Source organism: Mustela nivalis (assembly GCF_964662115.1).
Source record: "Mustela nivalis genome assembly, chromosome: X".
Lineage (NCBI taxonomy): Eukaryota > Metazoa > Chordata > Mammalia > Carnivora > Mustelidae > Mustela > Mustela nivalis.
Window position 1 is genome coordinate 119,199,415 of NC_139040.1, and position 27,593 is coordinate 119,227,007.

Below are 27,593 nucleotides of genomic sequence, written 5' to 3' on the forward strand. Positions count from 1 at the left end.
CAGATCTCAAATAACTTGCCTAAAGTTATATAACAAGTGGTTGAGCTGAGCTTTACACCCAGTCTGGCATGGGACTCAGTGCTCTTAACTCTACCTGCTATGCTGAACCCCCTGACCTTGGCCATGTAGATTGTTTCCCATTTTTTGTTATTATCAATAACAAAGTGAGGTATGTCTTTGTGTATAATCATCTCCCCCTCCCAAACTGAGTATTTTCCTGAGTGAATAGGTGTATGAACATGATGCCAAGTTGCTTTCCAAGAAGGGAATCCATGTCGCTTTCATAGAATTTGACAACGTTAGTGCTGATCTGGCAGGAAATTGCTCAAGGTCACCCACAGAGAAGATGATGGCAAAGAAAGGATTAAGACCTGGGTCTTCTGACTGTAGTTTCTCTTGCCCTCCACTGCTTCCCTTAAATTTAAAGAGAGTGCAGGGGCGCCTGGGGTGGCTCAGTTGGCTGAGCGACCAACTCTCGGTTTGCACTCAGGTCATGATCTCAGGTTGTGGGGTCGAGCGCCACGTCTGGCTCCCTGCTCCATGGGAAATCTACTTGGGATTCTCTCTCCTCCTTCTCCCTCTGTCCCTCCCCCTGCTAGCTCTCTTTCTCTCTCTTTGTCTTTCAAAATAAATAAATAAATCTTTAAAAATAAAGATAGCCTAAAACCAGTGCCTTCCTTTGCTAAACCAGCCTCAGTAGACATTAGACTCGTCTCTGAGACTTGCTTGTTGAGCAGGTAGCTATGTGGGTTAACTTCCTAGGGCTCAGCCAAAGCCCTAAGAACTAAATGGAATAAGATGCTTAAGGAGGCCAGCGCTCAAGTTAAGCCCCTGCTCCTGGGGAAGCTCTCCACTTGGGTAAGGTAGAGCTGCAGCCAAGGACAAGCAGAGAATGCCGCACAAGATAGAAGGCTTCTTGTTTTTACTTCTCTTTGGCTATGAAGGTATGTGCTATGCAACCATTAGCATTTAGCAAATACTTAATAGTAAAACTGAATTAGTCATTTTGCTGATGAATAGAAATGCAACCTGAATAATTAAAAGATTGCTAACTAGGAAGCCATGTTACTTAGTCAAGGTGCATTGATAATGGACAACAGTCGTCTTTATGGGGATGTGGTTCCTCTTAGTTTCCCCGCTGGCTTTCTGGTTCTCTGAGGAGCCTTCTAAAGTCCAAAGGATGGTTGAAATGGGACCGAAAGAAGGAAGGGTCTCAGAGATTGTAGAAAACAGCTATAAATTGCAACAATGAGAAAGTGTGGTGTGTCCTTGAAAATTTTTAGGATTCAAGGTTAGAGTGACTGTAGAATTTAATCTTCCAAACTAGGACACTATTGAGAGTGGAAGGGGAGGCTATTAATAATTCTGCTGGGACAACAGGTGTGAACCAGGACTGTCCTGGGCAAATCGGGACGTGAGGTCACTCTAGTTTAAATATGGATTAACATAACACGCCGACTACCACTGGACTCTAATAGAAATCATAATCCAAACGAGAGTCAGGAACCTCCAGAGACTCTATACACTCAATCATTTTTAAATGTCTCAATATGGCCCTGGCAGGAGTAATATGCTTAAATAAGGAGAAATTAAACGCGAATCTCTAAGATATCATCCATTTTACCCTCTAAATTCTCTCTCAATCTTTGAAATAATAGTCCTTCATGCCTCTCTCAACTCTCAAGGGCCTGTTAGCTCAGAATTCTTTTTTTGATTCCTTCTGAATATTAGAAATTGGTTGAAGGTCTTCTTCAAGGCAATTGTGTATGCACGCGTGTCACAGGAAATAAATGAGGGCAGGAAGGAGGAGGCCTCTCCACTCTGCAAATGACCGGGTGGGCAGACATGACGCAAGTCACACAAATAGAGTCAGAACTCCGGGTTTAGATCACGCTCCTCTCTGCCCTGTCATTAGACCTCATTGGTGGAGTATGTGCTTTCATGATCCCCCAATCGCATGACTTTTGGTATTTTGTCACCTTTCTCAGTATTTGGGAAGGTCTCTATGAATACAATCCCAAGGTCATTTGGCAAATCCAAACACATTTCTTAAGTAGGAATCATTGAGACCAGTTGTCTGGTTTCCTTCTGTTTTGGAAGTAAGAGTCAGCAACTTGTCTCAGGAACTCTCAATACTTGAAGGTCCTCTGGGTGTTTTGTTGTTTTTCCTTTACTCTTTCCTCTTTCCTCAACAAGAAAATCTAAACAGCCTTTCAAGGGTTCGATTTCAATACTTCTGGTTCTCTAATATCCATGGGCTTCACCCTCCGATTTCTCTTCTGTGTGATTGGCACTGGGAGCCAGCCAACCACCCATGCATCCACTCATTCTGTTGTCGGTTCGATAAAGAACCCATCCCCGAGTGGCTGCTCTGGGCCAAATAGTGTCAGAATTTGACCCACGGGGACGATCTTGGTTCCTTTCGCAGTGCTGAATCTAATGACTGTGTTCTGTGACCCCCAAATGGGAAAAAGCCCTATAAAACTTTCCCAACCCCTTTTTATTTTTATTTTTATTTTTTTTTAATTTTTTATTTTTTATAAATATATATTTTTATTCCCAGGGGTACAGGTCTGTGAATCGCCAGGTTTACACACTTCACAGCACTCACCAAAGCACATACCCTCCCCAATGTCCATAATCCCAACCCCTTTTTAAATTAGACCTGCCCATTCGGGAGATATCTGTAATAAAAGACACACTGTCAGGAGGCCCAGAGCCCAGCATTCTTTCCTGTTCTACTGCTTACCAATCTGTGTGCAAGGCTGAGGAGCTCTCGAAATTTCCACGAGGAGTGGAAAATACCATCTGGCTGGGGGCGGTGAGGGGGGAGCTGGAATGTGGTCCACGGGCTGGTCCAGGGACCATTTTATGGTCCGTGTGGCTTGGCGACCTATCAGGATGCTCAAGAGGCAGAGAGAAAAGACAGGATCTCAGGGGGTGGTTGCTTCCCTTCATCAGCTTCCCATCCAGAGAGAGAATCAAGGCCAACGCACAGGGGAAAATGTTTTCTATTGCCCGCCTGGGAAACGGAAGACAAAGTTTCTTTGTGTAATTTGCTCTTTACCATTTCTATTCTCCCGCGGCAGTCGCTCCTTATTATAGTGAAATCAGATAAATAGATTGACTCCGCTTATGCGTTGGATGAAGGTTCATTTGGGAACCGAGACGTGATCATCGTAAAGCGCTGCTTTCATCTGCTAACGGAGACAGGCTTTTATTCATCTTCCATTGTATATCTTGGATTCAGTGCAAAGGATGATTTTTAAAAACCCACCTGATTAAAATAAAGAGGTCCATTACTTGGTCATGTTTATATATATCTTACAGGTGTGTCTCCTTCGCAGGTGACAGCGGAGTTTTTCTTTAAGCAGCTTATTGAGATGTAATTTACATAACATTAAATTCCCCCATTTAAAGTGTGCGATTCAATGGGTTTTAGTATATTTATAGATTTGTGGAGCACACCATCCAATTTTAGAACATTTTCGTCACCCCACCACCACCACCAAAAGAAACCGGTAGACATTAAGCCCGTTTCCCCATCTCCCCAGCCCCTGGCAACCACCGATCTACTTTCTGTCTCTGTAGATTTATCTATTCCGGACATTACATTTAAATGGAATCATACAACATATGGTCTTTTATCTTTCACTTAGCATATGTTTTTGAGATTCATCTGTGTTGAAGCATGTACAGATAACAGATTTACCCAGAAATACGCCTGTAGCCACAAATAGTAACATTTTCACACCAGGACGATTTCCTTCTTTCTTCTTCGAGAGGGACATTCTTGGAGCCTGCTGCTTTCTTCCTGAGTCTTACCCTTATTTCCCAAGGAGATGGGAAGCTAGTTACTGACAGCTTTTGTCATTCATAATTTTATGCTTTTCTCCTCAGCTTCATCTGTTTCCACGGGAAGGAAAGCTCTGGATTTAGTGACATCCATCAAAAAGACCCAGAGTCTCTCCTCTGTGAGTTTAATGCCCATTTTTCCTCTTGGGCTTGCAAGGTACATTCTGAGAGATAGCAAGCCCTGAGTTTTCTTGCTGTGGGAACAAGGGTCTCCCCATGGAGTGGCCCTTTGGGCAAAAGGGCAGAATGAGCCCATGTGGCATAAATCTGAGATCAGGGAATGAGAGCCATCTCAGACGCTCGCGTGGAAAACCACAGCATGGGCAGAAATCTAACAAACAATCCAAAGAGGGAGAAAAATATGCAACCACACAAATCAAAATCTTTTCTTCTTTTTCCTTTCAAGGTTGACCTGTTTTCTGCTGCTCATTCTGGCAATGTTATTTTCTGGTATTATAGGATGTTGTAGTCAAACACGCTTTTGTTCACCAGCTTTTTGGTGATTAAATCATTTCGGGGACGATCCAGCCACGGCGCTGCTCCCTGGGTGACAGCTTTTCCTGTAAAATGCTTGCTGTTGCTTCTCTCTCCGCTCGTTTCCATACGGATCTGGTGCCTCAGATCCCCGGGGCTGCCTATAGACCAACGCTTTCTGAGGAGGGGAGCCTGCGAGGGAAAAAACATGAGAAATCTGCCCAACATCTGCCTGGACACAGGAAGTGGCTCTGAAAGCAGGCCTTCCTCTCAAGACGCTTGCTCTCCACGAGCACACAGTGGCAGAAACACACACACACACACACACACACACACACACACACACCCTTTCCTTTTGGCCTTCTGCTTTATTTCTGCAGAATGCAGAACCCCCAGGGCCCACTTGGAAACGAGTAGGGTTCTCACTGGATCTCTGGGTTTGCTCATTTGCAGCCACAAGAACCCTCCTCAGTGACAGACACAGGCTCTGGGCCAAACTGATTCGGTTATTAAGTCCATACTGTCAGTGGCCCGCACGCCTCCCCTTTGATCCACCGCCCCCCCCACCCCCAACAAGAGGGTCTTGGCACAATTGAGGTTTGCCCAGCTGCCAGGCCTGCCCGCATTTCAGCCATCTTGAAGATGGGGTGGAGCCCAGTGCCTCCTGGATGAACCACCCCCCGAATCTACTAGATTCGATGCCACTCGTTCCTCTACTCCACCGTTGCCGGGGAGCAGCGGAGGGACGAAGGCTCCGGGTTCCCGTGCTCACCCAATGCAAGGAGCGCAGGGCTCCAGCCAGCCGGGCTGGGCTTTCCCCTGGGCTCCAGGAGCTGCCCGCCCGGAGCCACTCAGCCTCAACCGTCCATGGCCCACAGGCCTCTGAGGGAACCTCTTCACCCCATCCCCCACAGTCCCTGTTCCTCCTGGAAACTTCCCTCCCCCAGGAAATGGCAGCTCTCCCCTCCCAGTCCCTCAGGCCTTAAACCTCTCTTTCCCTCACACCCGGTCCCCTGTCAGCAAGTACTGTTGGCTGCCATCCAAAGACAGTCAGAATCCAGCCATTTCTCATCCTCTCCCTTGCCTCCACCTGGGCCAAGCCCTTTTGGCCCCCCACTTGACCCCTTCATCTCCTGAAACGTGCTTTCCTTCACCTGCTCCAGCCCCAGGGGCTCCTTGGTCGGTCTAGAGCACACCAAGTGCCCATCCAGAAGCCACCCACCTCGGGCCCTTTCTGCTTGCTGTTCCCTCTGCCCAGAATGCTTTGCTCGTGGGTCTCTCGCTTCTTTCAGGTCTATGCTCCAACACCACCTTCTCGCTGCCGGGTATCTTACTCGTTCCTTCATTAGCCCTGATCACCTGCAGCCTGCGCTACGCACACCCTATGACGGCTGGTCCTCCTCCTGTTTTGTTAGCTGCAGTATCCCCAACACCTAAAGCCGGGCCTGGAATATAGTAGATACTCAGTGAATATTACTTAAAGAATAAATGCTTTGGGACCAATCATTGGCAGGTACCTTTTATATCAATTTCTGTAATTGTACAGGTGCTTACATAAACCTGTGCACGCAAGAGGTGGGACACAAGCCAGAGCAAGTGGTGAGTTGTACAGGGGGGGGGGGGGTGGCGCAGAAGAAGTCCTCAGCACAGAGAAGGGGATAGGCAGGCAGAAAAGTTGGAAGAGGAGAGACTTTTTAATTTTTTTCTTAAGATTTTATTTATTGGGGCATCTGGGTGGCTCTGGGTTTAGCCTCTGCCTTGGGCTCAGGTCATGGTCCCAGGATCCTGGGATAGAGCCCCGCATTGGGCTCTCTGCTTAGCAGGGAGCCTGCTCCTCTCTCTCTCTCTCACCTGCCTCTCTCTGTCAAATAAATAAGATCTTTAAAAAAATTTTTTTTATTTATTTGACAGAGAGTGGGAGAGATCACAAGTAGGCAGAGAGGCAGGTAGAGAGAGAGGGAAGCAGGCTTCCAGTTGAGCAGAGAGCCCAAGGTGGCGCAATGGCCCTGGAAAATGAGAGACTTTAAACCTAAGAGACCAGACAGACGTGAATTGCAGCTAGTAGAGCATGCAAAAGATACATTTGGAGAGGCAGGCAGGAGCTAGATCATGGTGGCCTCTTGAAAGACACATTACTATCATACCCATTTTAAGGATGAGGAAATGGAGAGATGTGGCCATTCAACAGGTAAATGAGAGATGGAACCTGGAGCCCTGCAAGGACGATCCACCAAAGGTTTTGCAGGAAGAGAGTGACACAGTCAGGTGTGCATCCCCTTCCACGGGCAGCATGACAGGTGGATGAGACAAGGTCTCTCCAGCAGGGAGAGTATGGGGGAGGGAGAATGGGGGGCTGAACATGGGAAGTGATGGTGGCGGCATAGAGAGGGAAAAGGCTGCTGCTTGACACTGGATGTCTGGCTTTAGGGGGAAAAGGTGACTAAGACAAGCCCCACGTCTCTAGATGGGGTGCTAAGTGGATGGGGAAGCCATCCAGTAGGATAAGAAATAAAGGAAAAGAAAATTTAAGGAAGGATGTAATGAGTTCTGGCTTAAAAAACATTTCGATCGGGCGCCTGGGTGGCTCAGTGGGTTAAGCCGCTGCCTTCGGCTCAGGTCATGATCTCAGGGTCCTGGGATGGAGTCCCGCATCGGGCTCTCTGCTCAACAGGGAGCCTGCTTCCTTCTCTCTCTCTCTCTGCCTGCCTCTCAGTGTACTTGTAATTTCTCTCTGTCAAATAAATAAATAAAATCTTTAAAAAAAAAAAAACATTTCGATTGAAGTATAGCATACATACCACTATTTAAGTATGATATACATACAGAAAAGTACAGGTAAGTGTTTGTAGCTTAGTGAGTTTTCACTACTGAACACATCCATGTAACCAGTACTCTGATCAAGTAACCCGGAATATCGCCAGCCGTCACCCCGCCCCCCCCGCCCCCACAGAGCCTCCGCGGCCTTCCTCCCTGCCACTTCCTGCTCCAAATGTGACGAGGACCCTAGTGTCTAATGGCATAGATTACTTTTGCCTGCTTCTGTACATTTCAAATGGATTCATGTGGTGTGTCCACTTTAGTGTTTGGCTTTCCTCAGCATTGTTCGTGAGAGGCGGCCATATTGTGGCATGGACTGCAGTCACGTCGTCCATTTTCTTTGCAATTCAGTGTTCTGCGAGTCTGAATTTGCCACCTGTATCCATTCTACTCTTTTTTTTTTTTTTTTTCTTTTAAGAGTGGGAGAGATAGAAGGGGGGCATGTGGAGGGGCAGAAGGAGAGAGAGAGAGAGAGGATCTTAAACAGGCTTTATGCCCAGCACAGAGCCCGATGAGGGCTCGATCTCAGGACACTGAGATCACCATCTGAGCCGAAATCAAGAGTCTGACACTTAACCAACTGAGCCACCCAGGTGCCCCTACCCATTCTACTCTGGATGGGCATACGAGCCTTTCCAGTTTGGGGTTAATACAAATACTACTGCTATGGGTGATCTAGCACGTGGAGAACATATGTATGCATTTCTGGTGGTTAGATACCGAAGAGTCGAGTGTCTGCTTCATAGGACACACGTATGTTCCACCTTAGTGTAAGCTGCCAAATAGTTTTTCAAAGAAGTTAGACTGACTTACATCCCCACCAGCAACACAATGAGAGCTCAGGTTGCTCCATAACTGTGTCAAGATTTGGCTGGGTCCAATTTTAGATAGTAAGAGACATCTATGGGGAGATACCTGGTAAACCATTCAAAGCAAGAGATGGACTCTTGGGCTTCAGAATATTTATGAGGTGGGTAGAAGAAGCAGAGCTCTCAAAGGAAACTGAGAGGGTATTCAGAGTGTTGGGAGAACCAGGTGAACAGTGGGATGGAAACTAAAGGAAGATGGGAGGGACTGAGAGCACATTGGGGCCTGAAGGCACAAGGTCAGTGTTGGAAAGAGTCCATTGGATGTGAAAATAAGAAGTCAGTAACTTCCTTTGCCAGCGCAGGGCTTGGCCTCCAAGATGACACTCCCAACCTTTGTCTCAACCTGAGAGGATCAATTCTGCCCATAGCAGGTAGACCGGGGAATCTCTAGGAATGACGAATAACCTGTAAACAAGGGCCCAGGGGGAGACAGGTGACCACGGGTGAGAGGTAGCCCTGAAATGCTCTAAAAGATATGCTCCCCTAGCCTCCCACTGCTGCCCATGAACAACCTGGGAGAGTCCTCACCCCATGCAATGTCCAGTGCTCTGTCTTCTCCTGGGTCCTCCAGCCCCTTGTGGGCAGAGAGGGAGGCTTCCATTTCAGAAGGCCCAGGCCCTGGTGCGGTGCCAGGCTTCCACTGGACATGGAAAAGTGGTTTGCAGAACAGGTAAATATGTAGTATTTAAATGAAGGCAAAATTTGAAAAAGATAGCTCTTATAATGGTGACACAAAAGATGACATCATTCCTTTATTCTCTTAAACAATCTGAAAGGTCTTTTTGTGGGCATCAGATTCAACTTTTAGATAGGGAAGTGGTTTATTTCCTATTGCCTACTCTCAAGCTTTGTTCCAGATTTTTATAATAGGTATGTGTTGTTTTTATAATCGGAAGAGAAATGAAGGTATCTGTTTTGTTGAAAATGGGAAATGGAGCTCTGGGCCTTTAAACCTGCAAGCACTGTCTAATGGAAGCTTTTGCTATGATGAAAATGTTCTATACCTGTGCAGTACATCAGCCACTAGTCACAGGTGACCAGGAAGCCCTTGAAATGTGGCTGGTGTGACTGAGGAATTGAATGTTTAATTTAATTTTTAAAAACTTTTGCTCATTTTTTTAAAAGATTATTTATTTATTTACTTAATTTCTGAGAAAAAGCGAGAGAGAGTGCACAAGCTGGGGGAGGGGCAGAGGGAGAGGGAGAAGCAGGCTCCAAGCTGACTGGGAAGCCTGACACGGGATTGATCCCAGGACCCTGGGATCATGACCTGAGCTAAAGGCAGACACGTAACCGGCTGAGCTGCCCAGGCATCCTGTATGTTTAATTTTATTAATTTTAAATAATTTAAGAGCAAATAGCCTCATGGGACTAGTGGTTATATATTGGGCAGCAGAGCTTAAGCATTTTATGCTAATGTATTCTAACTCTTTTCCTACTAAATTGTGCATTCACCTCTGGAAAATAGTAGGGAGTTTCCTCAAAAACTTGAAAATAGAGCTACCCTATGACCTAGCAATTGCACTCCTGGGTATTTACCCCAAAAATACAAATGTAGTGATCCAAAGGGGCATGTGCACCCGAACGTTTATAGCAGCAATGTCCCCAGTAGCCAAACTATGGAAAGAGCCCAGATGTCTATCAACAGATGAATGGATAAAGATGATGTGGAACATATACATATATACATATACACCATGGAATATTATGCAGTCATCAACAAAGAATGAGATCTTGCCTTTTGCAATGATGTGGATGGAACGAACTAGAGGGTTCTATGTTAAGTGAAGCAAGTCAATCAGAGAAAGACAATTATATGATCTCACCGACATGTGGAATTTAAGAAACAAAAAAGGACCATAGGGGAAGAGAGGAAAAAATAAAACAAGATGAAACCAGAGAGAGAGACAAACCGTAAGAAACTCTTAATCATAGGGAACAAGCTGAGGGTTGCTGGAGGGGAGAGAGGTGGGGGATGGGGTAACCGGGTGATGGGCAATAAGGAGGGCACGTGACGTGATGAGCAACGAGTGTTCTACCAGACTGATGAATCTTGGGGCGCCTGGGTGGCTCAGTGGTTTGGGCTGCTGCCTTCGGCTCGGGTCATGATCTCAGGGTCCTGGGATCGAGCCCCGCATCGGGCTCTCTGCTCCGCAGGAAGCCTGCTTCCCTCTCTCTTTCTCTCTCTCTCTGCCTGCCTCTCTGCCTACTTGTGATCTCTGTCTGTCAAATAAATAAAATCTTTAAAAAAAAAAAAAGACTGATGAATCACAGCACTATACCTCTGAAATAAATAATACATCATATGTTAATTCATGGAATTTAAATAAAAAATGTTTTAAAATAAATTGTGCATTCGCCCTCTTTACTCATACTTCTATGAAGATAGTTTAGATGTTAGTTTTACGTTAAATTTTGCAAACTTATTTTTCCCATGTTAATTACGCAGTATTTGTACTTTGTGGCTTGATATTTCCCGTACATTATAAATAAACCTTAAAAAGATTTTCTGAACAATGTGGTAATCCTAAATAACCTAGCTCGGTCACAGGGTTGGGGGGAGAGGGCCAGGAATCAGCTCCTGAACAGCGCACTTGGCAGACACTAGGGATGACGATGATGATGGAGGCTTAATAAGTAAAGGGAAAAGCTGGCACTGTCAATGTCAAATTTAACAATGTAAATGTAAATTGTAGGCATTGTTTAGGTAGTAGGCTCTCAAATAGGTTTAAAAAAATTCACATAGAAAAAAAGACTGGGAAGATGTATACAAAAATGTTAACAGTGTTGCCTTTGGTGATAAGAAATACAAGTGCATTTTTTCCTCTTTGTTACATTAATGTATTTCCCAAAATTCTATAAAAAACAAAAACAATATGAGCATCTGGCTGGCTCAGTAAGTAGAGCATGTGACTCTTGATCTTGGGGTCGTGAGTTGGAGCCACATTTTGGGGGGAGAGTTCACTTTAAAATAATAACAATTATTATCCTTGTCTGTTTAATTTCACTGTCCCTAGTTTTTCAGCATCTGTGGATGTTATTCCTGGCAGATATTTATATTTACTTACTTCGACTTCTTCCAGAAGGGGCTTTGTTAACTTTTATGTGACTATTTTCATTTTATTTTCCATGGAATGAATAAATTTGCTGAATTTGTTTCTTTTTTTAACTTAATTTTTTTCCTCTCTTGTCTTTTTGTTTAGCCACACTGGGATTATCATCTACTGAGGTATGTTACAGTAAGAAGGCTGTTTTTTAAATTAATTTATTTGATAGACAGAGATCACAAGTAGGCAGAGAGGCAGGCAGAGAGAGAAGGGGAAGCAGGCTCCCCGCTGAGCAGAGAGCCCGATGCGGGGTTCGATCACAGACCCTGAGATCATGACCTGAGCCGAAGGCAGAGGCTTTAACCCACTGAGCCACCCAGGCGCCCCAAGAAGGCTGTTTCTGAAGATTTTTTCTAGCTCAAAATAATGTGTAGGGTTATCACTTTTTTTAAAAAGGTATTTTTTTTAAGATACTTTATTCTGGTGGTGGTAATAGGACATTTTTCTCTGGGCAAGTTCAAGACTGGTGTTTTAATGAGAGAATATAAATAAACCAGGTCTTAATACAGGTGGTGTAATCTTGAATCCATCACCTTTTTTTTTTTTTTTTAAAGATTTTCTTTACTTACTTGACAGAGAGTGAGAGCATAAGTAGGCAGAAAGACAGGCAGAGGGAGGAGAAGCAGGCTCCCAAATTGGGGGTTGATCCCAGGACCCTGGGATCAGGACTCAGGCCAAAGGCAGACACTCAACTGACTGAGCCACCCAGGCACTCATGAGCAAGGTTTTTTTAACACAAATTTTTCCAGTTGCTCTGGCCAGAGTTGAATTTGACTATGACTGACACTCCTGCTCCTCTGGCTTCCCTTCAGGATGAGGTTGAGGACCCCTGGTACCAGAAAGTGTGCAAATGCAATTGCCAAGGAGGTGCCAATGTCCTGTGGTCTGCTGGTACAACCTCCTTAGACTGTATACCAGGTGAGTGTCCCTTCTCCTTCGGGCACCAGATCCTTGGGGTGTCCTTAAGAACACCATTTCTTCTCTTCCCTTCAACCTGGCTCAATTAGCCCCCACCACCCATACACAGTTGACCTCTGAGCTTCAAATCACAGAACGGCCACTGTTCCAACATACCGCACTGATGTCGTTGTTTAGAAACAGCTTCTTGCGTCTTTCCTTGGCCTACGTGAGAAGGCGAGTTGGGATCTATTTCCAATGAAATAGACTCATGGAATTTAGGAAAATAAATCAGTGGTAGGAGGTGGGGCATTTTGAGAAGAACACAGGCTTCCGAGCCAGAAACACCAGAGGTAGGACCCTGGCTGCCTCATTTCTTAACTCTGGGACTCCCACTTTGGTCTTTTTCTGCCAAAGGGAGGCGACAGTACTATGCTGAGGGTTTATTACTCAGCAAACAACCATGTGCTTCCCCAGGTTCCAGCCCGCTTGTAGTCACGCAGCACCCTGTGAGCAGTTCCAGCCAAAGTGAGCAGTGTGTCTTCCAAATTGAGCATCTAAGGGCTGGTACTCAACTCTGGCTGTCCTTTCCCTGCTTGAGAAAGTGCATTCATGCTTCTTCAGGGTGGGTCCCAGATTAAATGGATTAAATGGAGATTAAATGGAGCAGAAAACCCCCTTCCAGCCTATAATGGACAAGTCACCTGGGTGAAAAATAAACGTTTGTTGTCTTAAAGCCTGTGCAATTTTCAGGACAATTTGTTCTGCAGCATAACATAGCCCTTCCTGGCCACTGTGAATGCCAGCAAACTTGGTCTGTAAAGGCCCAGATGCTAAATATCTACGACTTTGCAGGTCGAAGGGGCTCAGCTCTTCAATTCTGCCCCCCATAAGGCAAAAGCAGCCATAGACGGGACGCAGGGTCACAGTGCATGGCTGTGTGCCAATAAAACTTTATTTACAAAAACAGGTGGGGAGCCACATTTGACTCAAGGGCCACAGTTCGCTGACACCGCCCCCCGCTCGCCCCCCGCTCTAAGCTGCCGTGACGAGGGATACATCAGAGGCGGCACGAAAAGCATCTGGTGTTATCCCCAGCAAACTAACTGCAGCTTAATAAAGGTCCGGTCCTTTTCCTCCCGCCCCCTGAGAGCTCACATTCGGCCTTTCGGAGGCCGGGAGGGCCCGGCAAATCCTCGCGGCGCTCCGTCCTCTCCGTGGCTCACAGCCTCCTCTGCCGGCCACTGTCTTTGTCACCCCTCCCCAGGGTTATGGTGGTGCCGTGCCAAGTCATTCACTTTACATAATCGCCTAATAATAGCTCCGCTAGAGACAGTAGGTGTGTCCACGTGTGAGCTTCTCTTCATTATTTCATTAAATTTGCATTAAAATAGCAAATTGCGGGGGAGGCTTTTACTGCCTCCGTCTTCCTATTTACTAAAGGGGTGGGAGTGGTTTGCGGGCGAAGTCTACCGGCGAGGGCGGGCTCCGGGCGGTGGGCTTCAGCGGGAGGCCCCAGCCACCGCGTTCCCCGCGAGCCCTCCAGACGGCGGAGATCCGCCCCGTCAACACGGAAACACCCTCCTTAACAATTCCACCCGTTCTCACTGGGCGCCTATTATGTGCCGTAACGAAAACGAGGGCATTAGCTCCACCCGAAAGTTTCCCACGCGGTGGGAACAAATGCTCTCTTCACCAGAGCCCTGAAGGCCGACTGGAATCCCACTTGACGTTCTTTCTACAAACAACTTGGAAAAAAGAAAATTATTTATGCAGATTGGCTTCATAGACCAATCAACTGTGAAGCTGAAGAAGGCTGTGTGTTTCGGGAATGTCAAGTCGACCCCTCCCCCCGCTCCATCCCCCAAGCTCTTTCCCCACACACCTGCCGTGAACTTGAAATTCTGAAATCAGAAAGCGCTCTTCTCTCCCCCACCAGTTGTCGGTTTGTCTTTGCTTTTGTTTTATTTCTTAATAGCACAGATGTTTCCAGGAAGGAAAAAAAAAATGCAACCTAAGTGTGAAAGAGTTGATACGTTGGTGTTAATGGGTTTTTCCAATGAAAGAGACGATTCAGGGCAGCGGGACTAGCCACAATATTCCAGTAGTCACTTGCCCCTTCAGTGCCTCAGGTCCTCAGTGGAATGTTAAGAGCGTTGTTTGGTTTCTCTGGCCCCTGAGATTCAGCGCTTCTGCCAGAGCCCGCCTTAGGTGGGAAGAAGAGCCTAGAAAGTACAGGACAGGAGGGACGGTCACTCAGAGCTGCTAGCAGGTGCTCCCAGGCATACACTGGCTGTTACTGTCCAGTGTCGCCACCCAGGGAGAAGGTGACTGGCTGGGTGCCTTATGGGCTCCTTACTCTTTGGCTTAACGCTATAAAAATTATGAAAATTACTAAAATTACTAAAGGATCTGTCTTCCACAGTCAAGCTAAGATCACCTTGGCACTCCAAAGGGGCAACAGGATAAGGAAAGTATCAAAATATAAGAAATCCGATGATTTGTTCCTGCTTTCCTTTTATTCAAGATTTTATATTCCTATATTACTTTTGAGTTTCTCCTTTATCCTATAAACATTATTATTCGATATTCTGCTACACGGCCATATAGGTTCAAGTGTCATATACATGCATATTAATATTCATCTCTCTTGTTAAGAACGTCCCTCAGCTCTCTCTGTGTTTCTCGAGGTTAGTCTTCTTTAGAAGCCTGTGTGGCATTCACACCTTCCAACAGTGAAATCAGCTACTGAATGAGAAAGGCCAGTGTGTTAAGTAGAGCCTGGATTAGCAGCACATTATGAATATGCCTTTATCCATGGAGTGACCAAAGCATTGCTCACTCAGAAGAGCCCCTTGTGCACGGAAGACATAGGTTTTTCCTTAAAATGAATGTAGAAACAAACCTTTCCTACTGAAGATGGGTGTAAAAACAGGCATTGGAGCTGTGCTAACTTCTATTGGGCAGAAAACGCGGGAAGGCCATATCCCGTGTACGTCCGGCGACAATCCCCTTAATTCCTCCAGCAACATTATTCGTGTTGCCGAATCCTAGGTGATACTCAGGTGACAGTTCCTTCTTGCTCAGGGCGGTGGGTGTTCTAGGGGCTATTTCCTCCCTGAGCTCTCCCGCTTCCTGTTTCTGCTGTCCTCTCTGCTTATTCCTAGCGGCCACCCAAGATGGGGGATAATCTAGGTTGACCCCTTCCTTCACCATCCGGTCAATAACTATCGAGTGCCTAGCACGTACAGGCATTCGGCTCAGCTCAGAGGATAGAATGGTGAGCCAGACAGACCAGGGAGCTGACAATTAAATCATCAGAAGGACAGCGAGTAAGTGACAGGGACAGGGACAGGGACAGGGTCTGGGAAGGCAGCAGCTAGAGTCCTTTACCCAGCTCACGGTGGGAAGGGGAAGTGGGCAGAGATCTGAAGGACGAGTAGAGTTGTCCAGGTGAAGGGGGAGGAACGGGGACCAGAGTGTCCCAGGCAGAGGGAACAGCCTTGACCGTAGGCCTCCAGGCCCGCATGAGGACCCAAAGGGAGCTCAGCCAGGACCACAGGAGGAGGAGGACAGGGGGGAGGAGTCAGGAAAAATAATAACTTAACTTGACTGCCGTTTACAGCAAAGCACACAGAGCATGAGAAATGTCACATTTCCTATTTTTCCAAGTTGAAATAACTCCAGTTTGAGGCCTCCTTTGTCATGGCCTGTAAGGAGTCTAATGACAGGATTGTTAAAGGTCCTCGCTGGGCGTGCGAGGGCGGCCTGGGCACAGGGCTTAGGCTCAGGCTAGGTGGCAGGCTCTTGGGCTGGCCCACAACCCCACCTGAAGGAGGCTGCCTTGGTGGTGGCTCTTCTCCCTCTGAACCAAGCTCAGCTCAGTCCTGGGGACCTTTCTGGGTTTCCTGGGGGGGCGGGGGGTCTCCCTGACCCTCTCCGTGGTCCGGCCCCCTCAGAGGAAGCATGTCCCCTGCTGAGCTCAGGCCCCTCGCGAGTACCCCCCCCCCCCCCCCCGCAAAGGCCAGAGTCCAGAATCTCCAGTCACCTCCTGTAGCACCACCAGTTAATTCCTGTTGAGACCTAGACCGTCAAATCCATCCAGTGGAGAGCTGCTTCTGCTGTCAACAGCCTCTTAACTACTAGATGGGCTACTTGGAAAGAAATGGCAAAAGAGTTGTGAGGGGAAAATAGAGAAAGAGCAACATGTCAAGAATAAAGCCATCAGGAGCGGGCTGATGGCTTTTCCTTCCCCTCTGCTCCTGCCCTCCAAGCTGGCAGCCTCGGAGAGAGAAAGGGGAGGTTCAGGATGGAGGGGGCCTTAGAGACCCCCCCAGGTAGTATTTAAGTGACAACCTTTGGCCCAACTGAAACCCAGCTTTCTGGCGCTGGGACCTTGTCCCTCGTTCTGAGGCTTGTTTTCCAGGTCAGAGGGGAATTGAGGAGGTGGAGGAGGCCCCAAGGCCACAGGCACTAGGCCCCTGAATCTGCCAACCAACAAAGGCCTTCCCCGACAGGCCAAGGTTTCAAAGTCGGCTTGTTAAAAACAAAGGCTGCTGCGGGGGTGGGGGTTGGGGGGAGGATACTGAGGATTTGACCACACAAAGCTTGATGGAGGAGGGGCCCATCAAGCACTCTTGTTCTCGCCCCCAGAAATTCCCATTCCCTATTATAAGACTCCTGAAGCCTTGGGTACTAGATAAACTACGATGGGGCCCCCTCACCCCCAGCCCCATTGAGTTGCAGCTGCTGGTGGGGGTTGGCCCCTTCCCTTTGGTGCACTGGGCAAAAAAGGCAGTGAAGCCTCCCTGGTCAGAGGCCTGAAGCTGTCTTTCTGTCTTTAGTCTCTGAGGACAGGGCATGACTACAGTGTGGGCATTCTGGTCTCAGGATAGATGGCATTCAAGCTTTTGCATGCTTCATTCTGTCTTAGTGACTTTGGAAAATTATCCTCGCGAAAGACCTCAGCACTCATCTTACTGTTGGGATGGAAGGATGTCCCAGTAAATATATTTCGCTCTTCAATCTGAACTCAAATTTACACTGGAAAAAAAAGAAAAAAAACCCACTTGCTGTTTATCGTTACAATCAGGAAAAGGGAAGAATGTATCAGTTTATCATTTGTTTTCTATAGAGATTTAGCTAGAACCTGTGTTTGATTATAAGAGAATCCCCTAAGGAGTGGCTTATTCAATTACTTTTATTTTGACTCATGTAGTAAGGACATCAGGGCTGAGGTCTCTGCAGTTCTTTCAGCCTTACCCTCATTGTGCAACGTGGCTACCACTGTGCCAGCCATCAGATTTTCCTTCTAGGCAATAGGAAGAAAGAAGGCGTGACCCAAAACTGATCAGAAATCCCCAGTAGGCATCATCTCATATCTCAGTGGTCAGAAATTATATCATGTGGTCACTTCTAACTGCAAAAGAGACTGGGAAAGATTTTTTTTTTAAGCTGGTTACATTGCTGCCCAACAAAATTAGGGCTCTTTTGCCAAAAAGAAGGGTAGAATGGATGCTGGGCAAAAGTCTTTGACCAGGTTAGACAACACTAAAATGCGAGAAGAAATACATGACAAGCAGCAAACAGTTAACATCCAAGAACCAGCTTTGGCTATTCTTGTTTGGAAAAAACAGTTCCTTTCTTTTTTTTTTTTTAATTTTTATTTATTTATTTATTTATTTATTATTAATTAATTTATTTTTTTAAAACAGCTCCTTTCAACTGTACCTCATTCAACAGCCACTCAGGCACATTTCACCCCCCCACCCCTTTTATTTTTTCTATTTGACTAGTGAGAAAACTGCAATTTACGAGTGAGAAATCACTCTCAATATAGAATTGCCTTTCTTGCTGCTCACCATTGTCTTCTTCCTATCTTTAGTATCCCCTGCTGCTGGAGGACAATTAGGGACCCCGAGGTCGTCATGCAGGACGGCTAAAACTATTTTCATGAGGAAAATAGAGTATGACATTTAAGTATGATATTTCTCTGCGAACCTCTTGGTTTTTTAAATGTCTAGCTTTGTGGAGGAGGTGAAGTATTTCTCAGCCCCGCCCCCCCCCCAGGTTGCCATAGAGCCCCTTTCGTCTGCTTTTATGAATGTTGTGAGTCTCTATGGCAATCCTTTTACTTCCTCTTCGCTCTCTTCTAAGAGCAGTAAGTAGGCTGAAGCGCCGTGAACTGCGCTATCAAGCAAAACATTCTCCACGTCTCAAAGTGCAAGCGAGACGGTTTGATTTGTCATTTCAGTCACGTTGTGCTGGTCGAGTGTTGCGATGTGCTACGAGTGTTGTAATGTGTGTTGCCTTTTCTTTTCCAGAGTGCCCATATCATAAGCCCCTGGGGTTCGAGTCAGGAGAGGTCACACCAGACCAGATCACCTGCTCCAACCTGGAGCAGTATGTGGGCTGGTATTCCTCGTGGACAGCTAACAAGGCCCGGCTCAACAGTCAAGGCTTTGGGTAAGCAGGGCAGATGGCTCAGATGATTTGTTTTCACGTGATTGGGAAACTGTACGTCTCTATAATAAACGAATGGCAGGATGCATTTATTTATGTACTCAACAAATATTCATTGAGTGCCTCCCATGTGCTGAGGACTGTGGTCAAGGTGGATGAGGCCACAGACTTCAAAAAGCACGCGGTTTAGAGGGCCGGAGGGACTCTAAGCACATAATCACACGACTGATCATCTAGTGAGTGTGATAGATGCTTGTGGAGGAGACAAAGAAGAAAGACTTCATTCATTTGAAGTACTTTTGTACTTCAAAGTACTTTTGTACTTCCTTAGAAGCCTTTCTAAGGAAAAGATATTTAACCTGAGACTTGCAGTTGGTTTGGGGGAGGGAGTCAGCGGGGGAGGGGGTGCTGTGGGGGTGGGGGGACAGAATACAGCAGGTGCAAAGGCCCTTAGCTAGGACTATCCCTGAAGGGCATACATGGGGATGGTAAAGGTCAGCAAAGTTAGGGCACAAGTGAGATAAGGCGAGAGAGAGATAGGCAGAAGTCAGACAGTGGAGTCACATGTTAAGGATTATGGTCCTCATTTTAGGCATGAGAGTTCCTTGAATATGCTTTAGTTAGAATATAAGATTGTGCTGCTACAACAAAGAGCCTCAAAGTATGGGAACTTAAATAATATAGAGGTTTATTTCTTGGTCACCTAAAAGTTTTATTACGCAGTGTAGGGTTGACATGACGGCTAATGGTATCTGACTCTTTCTACCCTGTCTGTCATTCTTCACATGAAGCTTCCATCCTGGGGCCCAGAATGGCTGCCCTCGCTTCCACGGTCACAACTGCATTCTAGTCAGTGGGGAGAAAAGAAGAGCAGAGCACACACACTTTTCTTTTAAGGACAGAAGCATAATCATATTGGCTACTTTGTCCACATCCCGGTAATCAGAATTTGGTCAGATTTTCCCATCTAGCTGCTCAGGATACTGGGAAATACAAACTCTGCTAGGTGACCATTTGCCCACATAAAACTCGGTGGTGGTAGTGATGGTGGTTTTCTGCAGTATTCTATGACTAAAGGAAAATGGGAAGAGGATATTGGGAGACAGCAGACTCTACCAGAGAAAGGATTTCAGGTTGGGGAGTATCACAATCTGACTTGTGTTTTAAGAAAAATCTGGCTCCTGAGGAGGGACAACTGTTCGAGGCGGGGGCAACCTAGGAGACTAAGGAGCGAAAGTAGCAATCATCCAGACAAGAACTGAGGATGATGTGGGCTAGAGCAGTGCCAGTGAAGTAGAGAAAAGTAAATAATTTGAGAAACATCTGAGATGGACTCAATAGATGGATTGGATGTTCTTGGTGACAGAGAGGAAGGGGCCAAGGCTCTCTCTCAGAGAGAGAGATTCATGTGATCGTGAACACCTAGGAGGATGGAGGTAGCCTTCCAAGAGATGGATACTGGAAGGGGAAGTTGCAGTGGAGACAATTAGGAGTTCACTCTTGGACAGGTTTCATTTGGGATAGTGTGAGGCATCTAGAAGTTATCTAGACAGCAACTGACTCTCAGATTTTGGAGTCGGGAAAAGGTCTGGGATGGAAGTTTAAAATTCAAGAGGCACCCAAGGAGCAAGTCTGGAGTTAGAAGAAAAATCAGCCAAGGACTGAGTTCCAAGAAGCTAACTAATATGCAAAAAATAAATAAAAACCTCAAAGGGGAAATTACAGGTTTCCACAATTCGGGAGGGATATAGCTAAAAGACAAATCAGTTCCTTCAATGGTTCTTTGCTTTATAACTGTTGAAAGCTCTTCCAGAGGGGCTCGGCGCAGTGTTCTGCACAGGGAGACACTCTGAAAGCCATGAATGAGAGCACGTGAAGGCGATGCAGATAGGTATAAAGGGAGTGAAACTAGGGGAAGACTCTTGGAGAGTCACTGGGAGAGACTAATGAAAGGGGAACGGAGCCGGCGGGTGTAATAACCATGCATTTTCGTGTTTTGAAGTAAGACCTGTTCAACCACACCCCAAAGGGGATTTCAGCTACATTCTGAGGCACTGCTTGGACCAATCAGTTGAATCTGGCCATTGGTCTTTGCGCAGTGGCGATGCAGGGAGAAAGAGAATGATGCAAGTATGACAGAGGCTGGGCACTTCTCGGAGACAGGCTCTTGGTGCTTAACAACGCTCAGCCTGCCCGAGCATTGCAGAGGTTCTTTGGGCGCTGACAACACCCTCAAAGGGCAGTGCCTCTCAGCATTTTGGACGTGCTCATGGGGAGAGGCTCCTGGTGATTTGCTGTGTCCCTGGCAGGTGCGCCTGGCTCTCCAAGTACCAGGACAGCAGCCAGTGGCTGCAGATAGATCTGAAGGAAGTCAAGGTGATTTCAGGGATCCTCACCCAGGGGCGCTGTGATATCGATGAGTGGATGACCAAGTACAGCGTGCAGTACAGGACGGATGAGAGCCTGAACTGGATTTACTATAAGGACCAGACAGGAAACAACCGGGTAAGTTGGACTTACCCCGAGCACCTTCAGCTCACACTCTCCGGGACGCCCCGCTTCCACCCTTGCCGACCACTGACTCCGTGGCAAGGGAAGTCATCTGTGCTTCTGCCCCACAGTATGGTCTACTCTCTGGCGACAAGGCAGGTGTCTTTTCTTGCTGTATCTTGGGTGCCCAGCAGTTTGTGAATGGCACCACTCTCGTGTATGGAAGAAATATTTGTCTGAATTCTCCTATCAGCTTATAGTTGCTTGAATAATCACAACTGGCCATTTGGACTATTCCAAACTCACCGGGCCATTGAACACTTCGCTGCATGGGTCTGACTTGACCTACTATTGATGTGGGCAGGCCTTTGTCCATTTATGTAGATATGGCCTCTCCTTACTACTGAGACTGACTGCTAGGAAGATTTGGACAATCCAGCAAGTTAGCCACTCAACTGTGTAAATGATTAAAATGACGTCAGCAGTGCAAACACAGAGTTGCCTTTGAGCAACTATATCCTATTAATCTCTAAAGGTCAAGCCCCAAGTCATGTTCACCATCGACTGAACACAGTAGGCTCATAATTAAGTGTGTGTGATATATATATATATATATATATAAAATCATTATTTTACATATATATGTATATTTGCAATGAATTAAAAACTCACTAACTGTTTAGAAATGTTAACTGTTCTTTTGCCTGAGAATAAGGGCTTCTGAGGCTAATTTGGACACTTAATCAGATGAAGCACACACGTGTGGCTGGAAATCAGAAGGCTTTTGTACTCTCTGGTGACAAGCTGTATAGCAAGACATTCATGGGTTGAGATTTCAAGGAGTTTTACTGAATACAATAGGAAAAACCATCTTGATACTTACACATTTCATTTCATTTTTGCTCTTATTAGTTGGCTTTTCAAAAAGAAATGAGAAATCTTTTTCAAGTCCTGTCTGCATTTCTGAAGGCCTTGACAGTTCTTTGCAAAGAGGCATTCCGCTCAGGCCCATGTGCAGTCTGAAGGAGCCTGTTCCATTCTTCCTCTGCAGCTGTCCCCTGACTTGAATAGGCTCAAGGGCGAAAAGCTGAGAGAAGGGGATGTGGGATGTTGCTACTGGAAGAGACAAGATCGTGGCATCTGAGGTTCTTCCGGTTTTGCAGATGGATGAGGTCAATGTAGCAGCCAGATTTTTTTTAGGAGATAGTCCCAGAAAGAAATGAAATGCTCCAGTATCATGAGGCTACAATTCTAGAAAAGACTGCAAAGAATGGTTTCTATGGAAATGCAGCCAAACAGCCATGTCACCTTTTTAATGGTACAGCCTCATCTCCAAGCTATGTCGCATCCCCCCAAAACACGAAGCAAACTCCTTTGGTTACTTACCGCCTTTCCCCTGCCAGAATCTTGTTTTTATGTCTTTTCTTCTAAAAGCAGCTTTCCGAGTCTATTGGCCCTTTGTATCAATATAGACATACACACCTAAGCTTTGGCTCACGACTTCAAGGCCGGAGCAGTGGAGCTTTACTTGAGCCCCACTTTGGACACCTTTGGAATGTAGGAACATTCCTCTTATGAGATGTGGTCTTTTTCAAAATTTATCAAAATGCCTAGCATGAAAACACAAAATTGGTGATAAGGATCAAGAGGCATTTTCTATTGATGCCATCTAGAACATCCCTCGATGACGGAAATGTTAGTATCAGCTTGAGCACACAGGTGCTGACCAATGTGCAAGTTTCAGATTCGGAGGAGGGCGGGGCCTGTACAGCTCTCTGAGCCTTAAGCACCATTTCTCAAACTCAAGAGTTCGGGCCAGCTTCGGGTAAGAATTGTTTTTCCTTTACCATCCTCTGATGGGACAGCGGTAAGATTTCTTCTCTCTTTAGGTCTTCTATGGAAACTCAGACCGAACCTCCACAGTCCAGAACCTCCTGCGGCCCCCCATCATTTCCCGCTTCATCCGGCTGATCCCGCTGGGCTGGCACGTCCGCATTGCCATCCGGATGGAGCTGCTGGAGTGCGCCAGCAAGTGTGCCTGAGGCCTCCCTCCCGCCGTGGGGGGCGGAGGGCGGGGACCCTGATGCGAAGAAGGGGGGGGGACAAAAGCAGCTGTATTTTACAAGCTCTTTTCAATGCAGAGCTGGGCAGAAAGAATTTCTTTTTAAAAAAATATATATATATAGTTTCCAATTTCAATGAAAGAGAAAAAAGAAAAATGAGCTCATGTCCCACTCAGGGCCAAAGAAAATAAGAACAAAGAAAATAAGAACAAAGAAAATGTCCCTAAAATCAGTTTTCATACAAATGCCTAAGCAGCAGGGGTAATTTGCTGCTCTTGGTTTTGGTTTTTGTTTTGTTTTTGGTCTGACAATGTGAAAGGTGTGGTCTCAGGGAACACAAAGGAGCCTAGAGAATTTCAAAACTCTTTCGCTTTACCACCCTGAAAACAGGAACGTAGTTGCATAAAACTTTGATTTCAGTGCAAACGGGCAGCAGGTTTGCAGTTTCTCCTTCCAAGTTTTCAGTGAATCATGGCCTTTTAGGACTTCAGAGTACTGGGTGTGCAGAGGGCAAGGTTTGGGGTGATTGGTTGGCCGAGAGGAGTACAGGGTTGGGAGCCTGTGTCCTGCTCTCCTGGGAGGGTGCACACAACCAATCACCCCAGGTAAAAGGGCCTCCTCTGCTCGGAGCTTTCAGCCCAGCACAGAATGCCCCTTTATCTAGGGCTACCATTTTTTGACAAGCTTAACATTTTGAAAGCAGTTGGCCCAGGAGCTATCACTGGCTGCGCAGAGGAGGCCCGTGAGCTAACCGTGCGCTTTGCAGGAAGTGGTCAGACCCTAGGTCCTAAGAAGGGCAATGTGGCCCTGTCTCTCGTGACCCAAATGTTTAACCTCTCTCCCTTACCTTGCAACACACAAACATGCCTGCTCCTGCTCCTGAGCCTGCAACTGCCTTTGGGAAGGACCCGGCCAGAAATGGGCCTGGCTTTCCCCTCCTGGAGGAATGCATTAAGCAGGGACCTTTCGGGGACAACAGCCCAAGTCTCCTCTGTCATTTATATTTATAGCTCAGTCTGAGTTTTCAGGCCCTTCCTTGGGAGAGGCTGGTAACATGGGGCGTGGAAAGGAGAGGTATACAAAAGTAGGAGCCTCTACTCACGGCTCATTTTCCTGTTACTTTCTGTTTTCAAATACCAAGCCAACTGAATGCACTCGCACTAACGTGATCGTGGATATCACATTCACCTTCTCTGTGAGCGGGAAGCCTCCTAAAAGCCCCAGATCTCTTCCCTGCTGTTTTGGGTTTAGAACAGCTTTGTATTCAACCCACAGTCTTTCTAATCCCCACGCTGTATACTTGAAGCTGGAAAAAGCTTTCCTTGCTCAGTATTCTCTGAAACACAAACATACCAAATTCAAGGTGGAGGGAAAAAAAAAATCCTTCTCTGGCCTTAGGAAGACATGAATAAATCCATTTAGAGCAGATGCCTGATTGGAGCCCCTTACTGGAAAGTTGAATGAAATTTTATCATGACATGGATTGTCAGAGAAAATGGCAGAAGAATAAGAGCTCAGGTCCTCTGCAACAGCCGCACCAGACACAGGAGGGGATTACAGTTACGAGGAAAGAAGAATGGAACAGTGTGAGGTAGCAATAGAGGTTCTCCAAGTAATTGTTCATGTTGGAAATTTCTGTTTTGTAAAGGTTTAATGAGGTGAAGTCATATACCATGCAAATTTCACCCATTTCAAGTGTACAACTCAATGACTTTAAGTACACTCAGAGTTGAGTGACCATTATCACAATTTTAGAAAAATTCATCACCCCACAAAGAAACCCTGCACCCATGAGCCATCACCCTCCCCCGCCCCCTACAACCAGGTCGCCCACTTGGCCCTAGGCAACCACTGATCCAATTTCTATCTCTGTAGATTTGCCTATTTTTGACATTTCATGTAAACGGAATCATACAATTGTGGTCTTTTCTGCCTGGCTTCTTTTGCTTAGCGTAGTGTTTTTCCAAGGTTCATTCATACCGTAGCATGTATCAGTACTTAATTCCTTTTTACAGCTGAATATCATTCCATTTATATGCATAGATGATATTGTATTTATCCATTCATCTGTTGATGGACATTTGGGTTGTTTCCATGTTTTTGGCTATTATGAATAATGCTGCTATAAACAACTATGTGCAAGTTTTTGTCTGAACATATGTTTTTATTTATCTTGGCTGTATACCTTGGAGCATAATTGTTGGGTTACATGGCAACTCTGTCTTTAACCTTTTGAGGAACTGTCAGTTTTCCAAAGTGGCCACACCATTATGCACTCCCACCAGCAATATATGAGAGTTCCGGGTTCTCCACATTTGTTACTGTCTTTCTGATTAGAGCCACACTGGTGTGAATGAAGTACTAACACACTATGATTTTGCTCTGCATTTCCCTGTGACTAATGATGCTAAGTATCTTTTTATGTGTTCACTGCCCTATGACATAACTTTCAGATCCTTTACCCATTTTAAAATCAGGCAGTCTTTTTATTATCACATTGTAAGAGTTTTTTTTTATATATTCTAGATACAATCCCCTTATCAGATACACAACTTGCAAATATTTTCTCCTATTCTGTAGGTTGCCTTCTTACTCTCTTGGTGTAATCCTTTGAAACATATTTTCAAATTTTGATTAAGTTCAATTTATTCTTCTCTTTTTGTTCCTTGTGTTTTTGGTATCATACCTGAGAAACCTTTACCAAATCCAGATCATGAGGATTTACTCCTCTGTTTTCTTTCAAGAGTTTTATAGTTTAACCTCTTACATTTAGATCTTTGATCTATTTCGGGTTACTTTTTGTATGCAGTTTGAGGTAGGAGCCCAACTTCATTCTCTGCATGTGGACATCCAGTTATCCCAGGGCCATTTGTTGAAAAGACTGTTCTTCCCCCACTGAATGGTCTTGGCATCCTTTCTGAGAACTCAACTGACCATAAAGGTGAGAATTTATTTCTGGATTCTTAATTCTAGTCCATTGATCTATACGTCTTTTATGCCAGGACCACAGTTTTGATTACTGTAGCTTTGTAGTGAGTACTGAAATTGGAACATGTGAGTTCTCCAACGTTGTTTTTCTCCAAAAATGTTTTGGCTATTGAGTCCTGTGAAATTCCATATGAATTTTTAGGATCAGTTTGTCAATTTCTGCAAAGCCAGCTGAGATTTCACATTGGAAACTGCTCTATACTCCAGAATTTAATAAACAATGACATATTGATATCCATAAGATGTTTATCTTCAGGTAACTTGTTTATAACAGCATATTAGTTACTTACTTCATTTAACTTATACCAAAGTATAAAACAAAACTTATTGAGGGACATCTGAAGCCTAATGGAATATTACTATTAAACATATGAACTACGTTTGTAGTACTATTTCTTTTGTGGGGAAAAATTTCAATTAAAAAAAATATATATAGGGGTGCCTGGGTGGCTCAGTGGGTTAAAGCCTCGGCCTTCGGCTCAGGTCATGATCTCAGGGTCCTGGGATCGAGCCCCGCATCGGGTTCCCCCGATATATATATATATATATATATATATATAGTGTAGTAAAAACCCATTATTTTACCTTAGGTGAACATGTTTACTTTTATTCTCACCAATCCTAGAGCGTGAAAGTCTACACCTTCAGGAGATTTTTTTTTTGTTTTAATTGCAGTAAAATATACATAACAGAGCGCAGATGTTTAAACTAAATGGAATGCTGTGAACAAAGTAGTAGCACTAAGTATTGCCAAGATGAGAAAAATAATCGGAACTGATTTTGGTACTGAGTGTGAGAGAAGGTTACTTGGACAAAGCAAAGGTTACTTGGGCCTTTCAAAATAAATTCCGTCTCAGAGGGCAGAAGACGGCACCCCTGAGGTAAGTCTTTGAAGAGAGGCTGACAGAAGCCCATCTTTTTTGTCTACCTGGAAAGTGGGTACAGAGGCCTGCTGTAAAGGCTGCTGCTTCTGTGATCCCAAGAATAGTGCCAGGCTAGGTGCTTCTTAACACCGACAACTTTACAAGGCTGATGTGAGGATCAAATAGCATAATAAGTCCATCTGAAGAGTATTAATGGGCTCTCTAGAACTGGCAGTGCAGACCCAGTAACACTGCTTTTTAACTTCAAAGGGGTGCCAACTGAGGCACAAATAATAGCTAGCTACTCTTTATTTAGAACCTCTCAAGTGCTTTGCAGGTTACCATCTTACTAAATCCTCACAACCACCCTATGAAGTCGGTACTATGGTTATTTCCATTTAAAGATAAGGAAACTGAGGCACAAAAAAGTTACATAACATGCTAAGGCCACACAAGATGCAAGTGACAGAGCTAGGATTCTACTCAGACAATCGGACTCCCGATCTTGTGCAAGATCTTGGCCACTTCACGAGTCTCTGGACCTCCAGTGACCTGTTTCGACGAACTGCTCTATTCGCAGATCAGATCAACTACCACCTCCTGGGAGATGAGTGATGGTACATGAATGGCCGCATGTCACGAGCCCCACGTCCGTTTTCTACAGATGGAGACGCAGCAACTCCCTGCTCCGTAGTGCTTGACGGTGTG

General features: G+C 45.6%; 2 protein-coding genes across 2 annotated transcripts in view; one reads left to right on the top strand and one right to left on the bottom strand.

Moving 5' to 3' along the window:
* The first annotated feature begins 880 nt into the window (after window positions 1-880).
* On the top strand, window positions 881-25,176 carry RS1 (retinoschisin 1). Its single transcript, XM_082718379.1, has 6 exons — window positions 881-944; window positions 11,219-11,244; window positions 11,935-12,040; window positions 18,343-18,484; window positions 20,791-20,986; window positions 22,861-25,176. The coding sequence occupies exons 1-6, from the start codon at window positions 893-895 to the stop codon at window positions 23,011-23,013; spliced, it is 675 nt and encodes a 224-aa protein (XP_082574505.1). The 5' UTR covers window positions 881-892; the 3' UTR covers window positions 23,014-25,176.
* Window positions 13,968-27,593, bottom strand: part of CDKL5 (cyclin dependent kinase like 5) — a 225,322-nt gene continuing 211,696 nt past the window's right edge. The window contains exon 18 of the mRNA XM_082718370.1: window positions 13,968-14,244. Coding sequence (XP_082574496.1) covers window positions 14,156-14,244 — 89 coding nt within the window. The 3' untranslated portion in view covers window positions 13,968-14,155. The remainder of the gene's footprint in view (window positions 14,245-27,593) is intronic.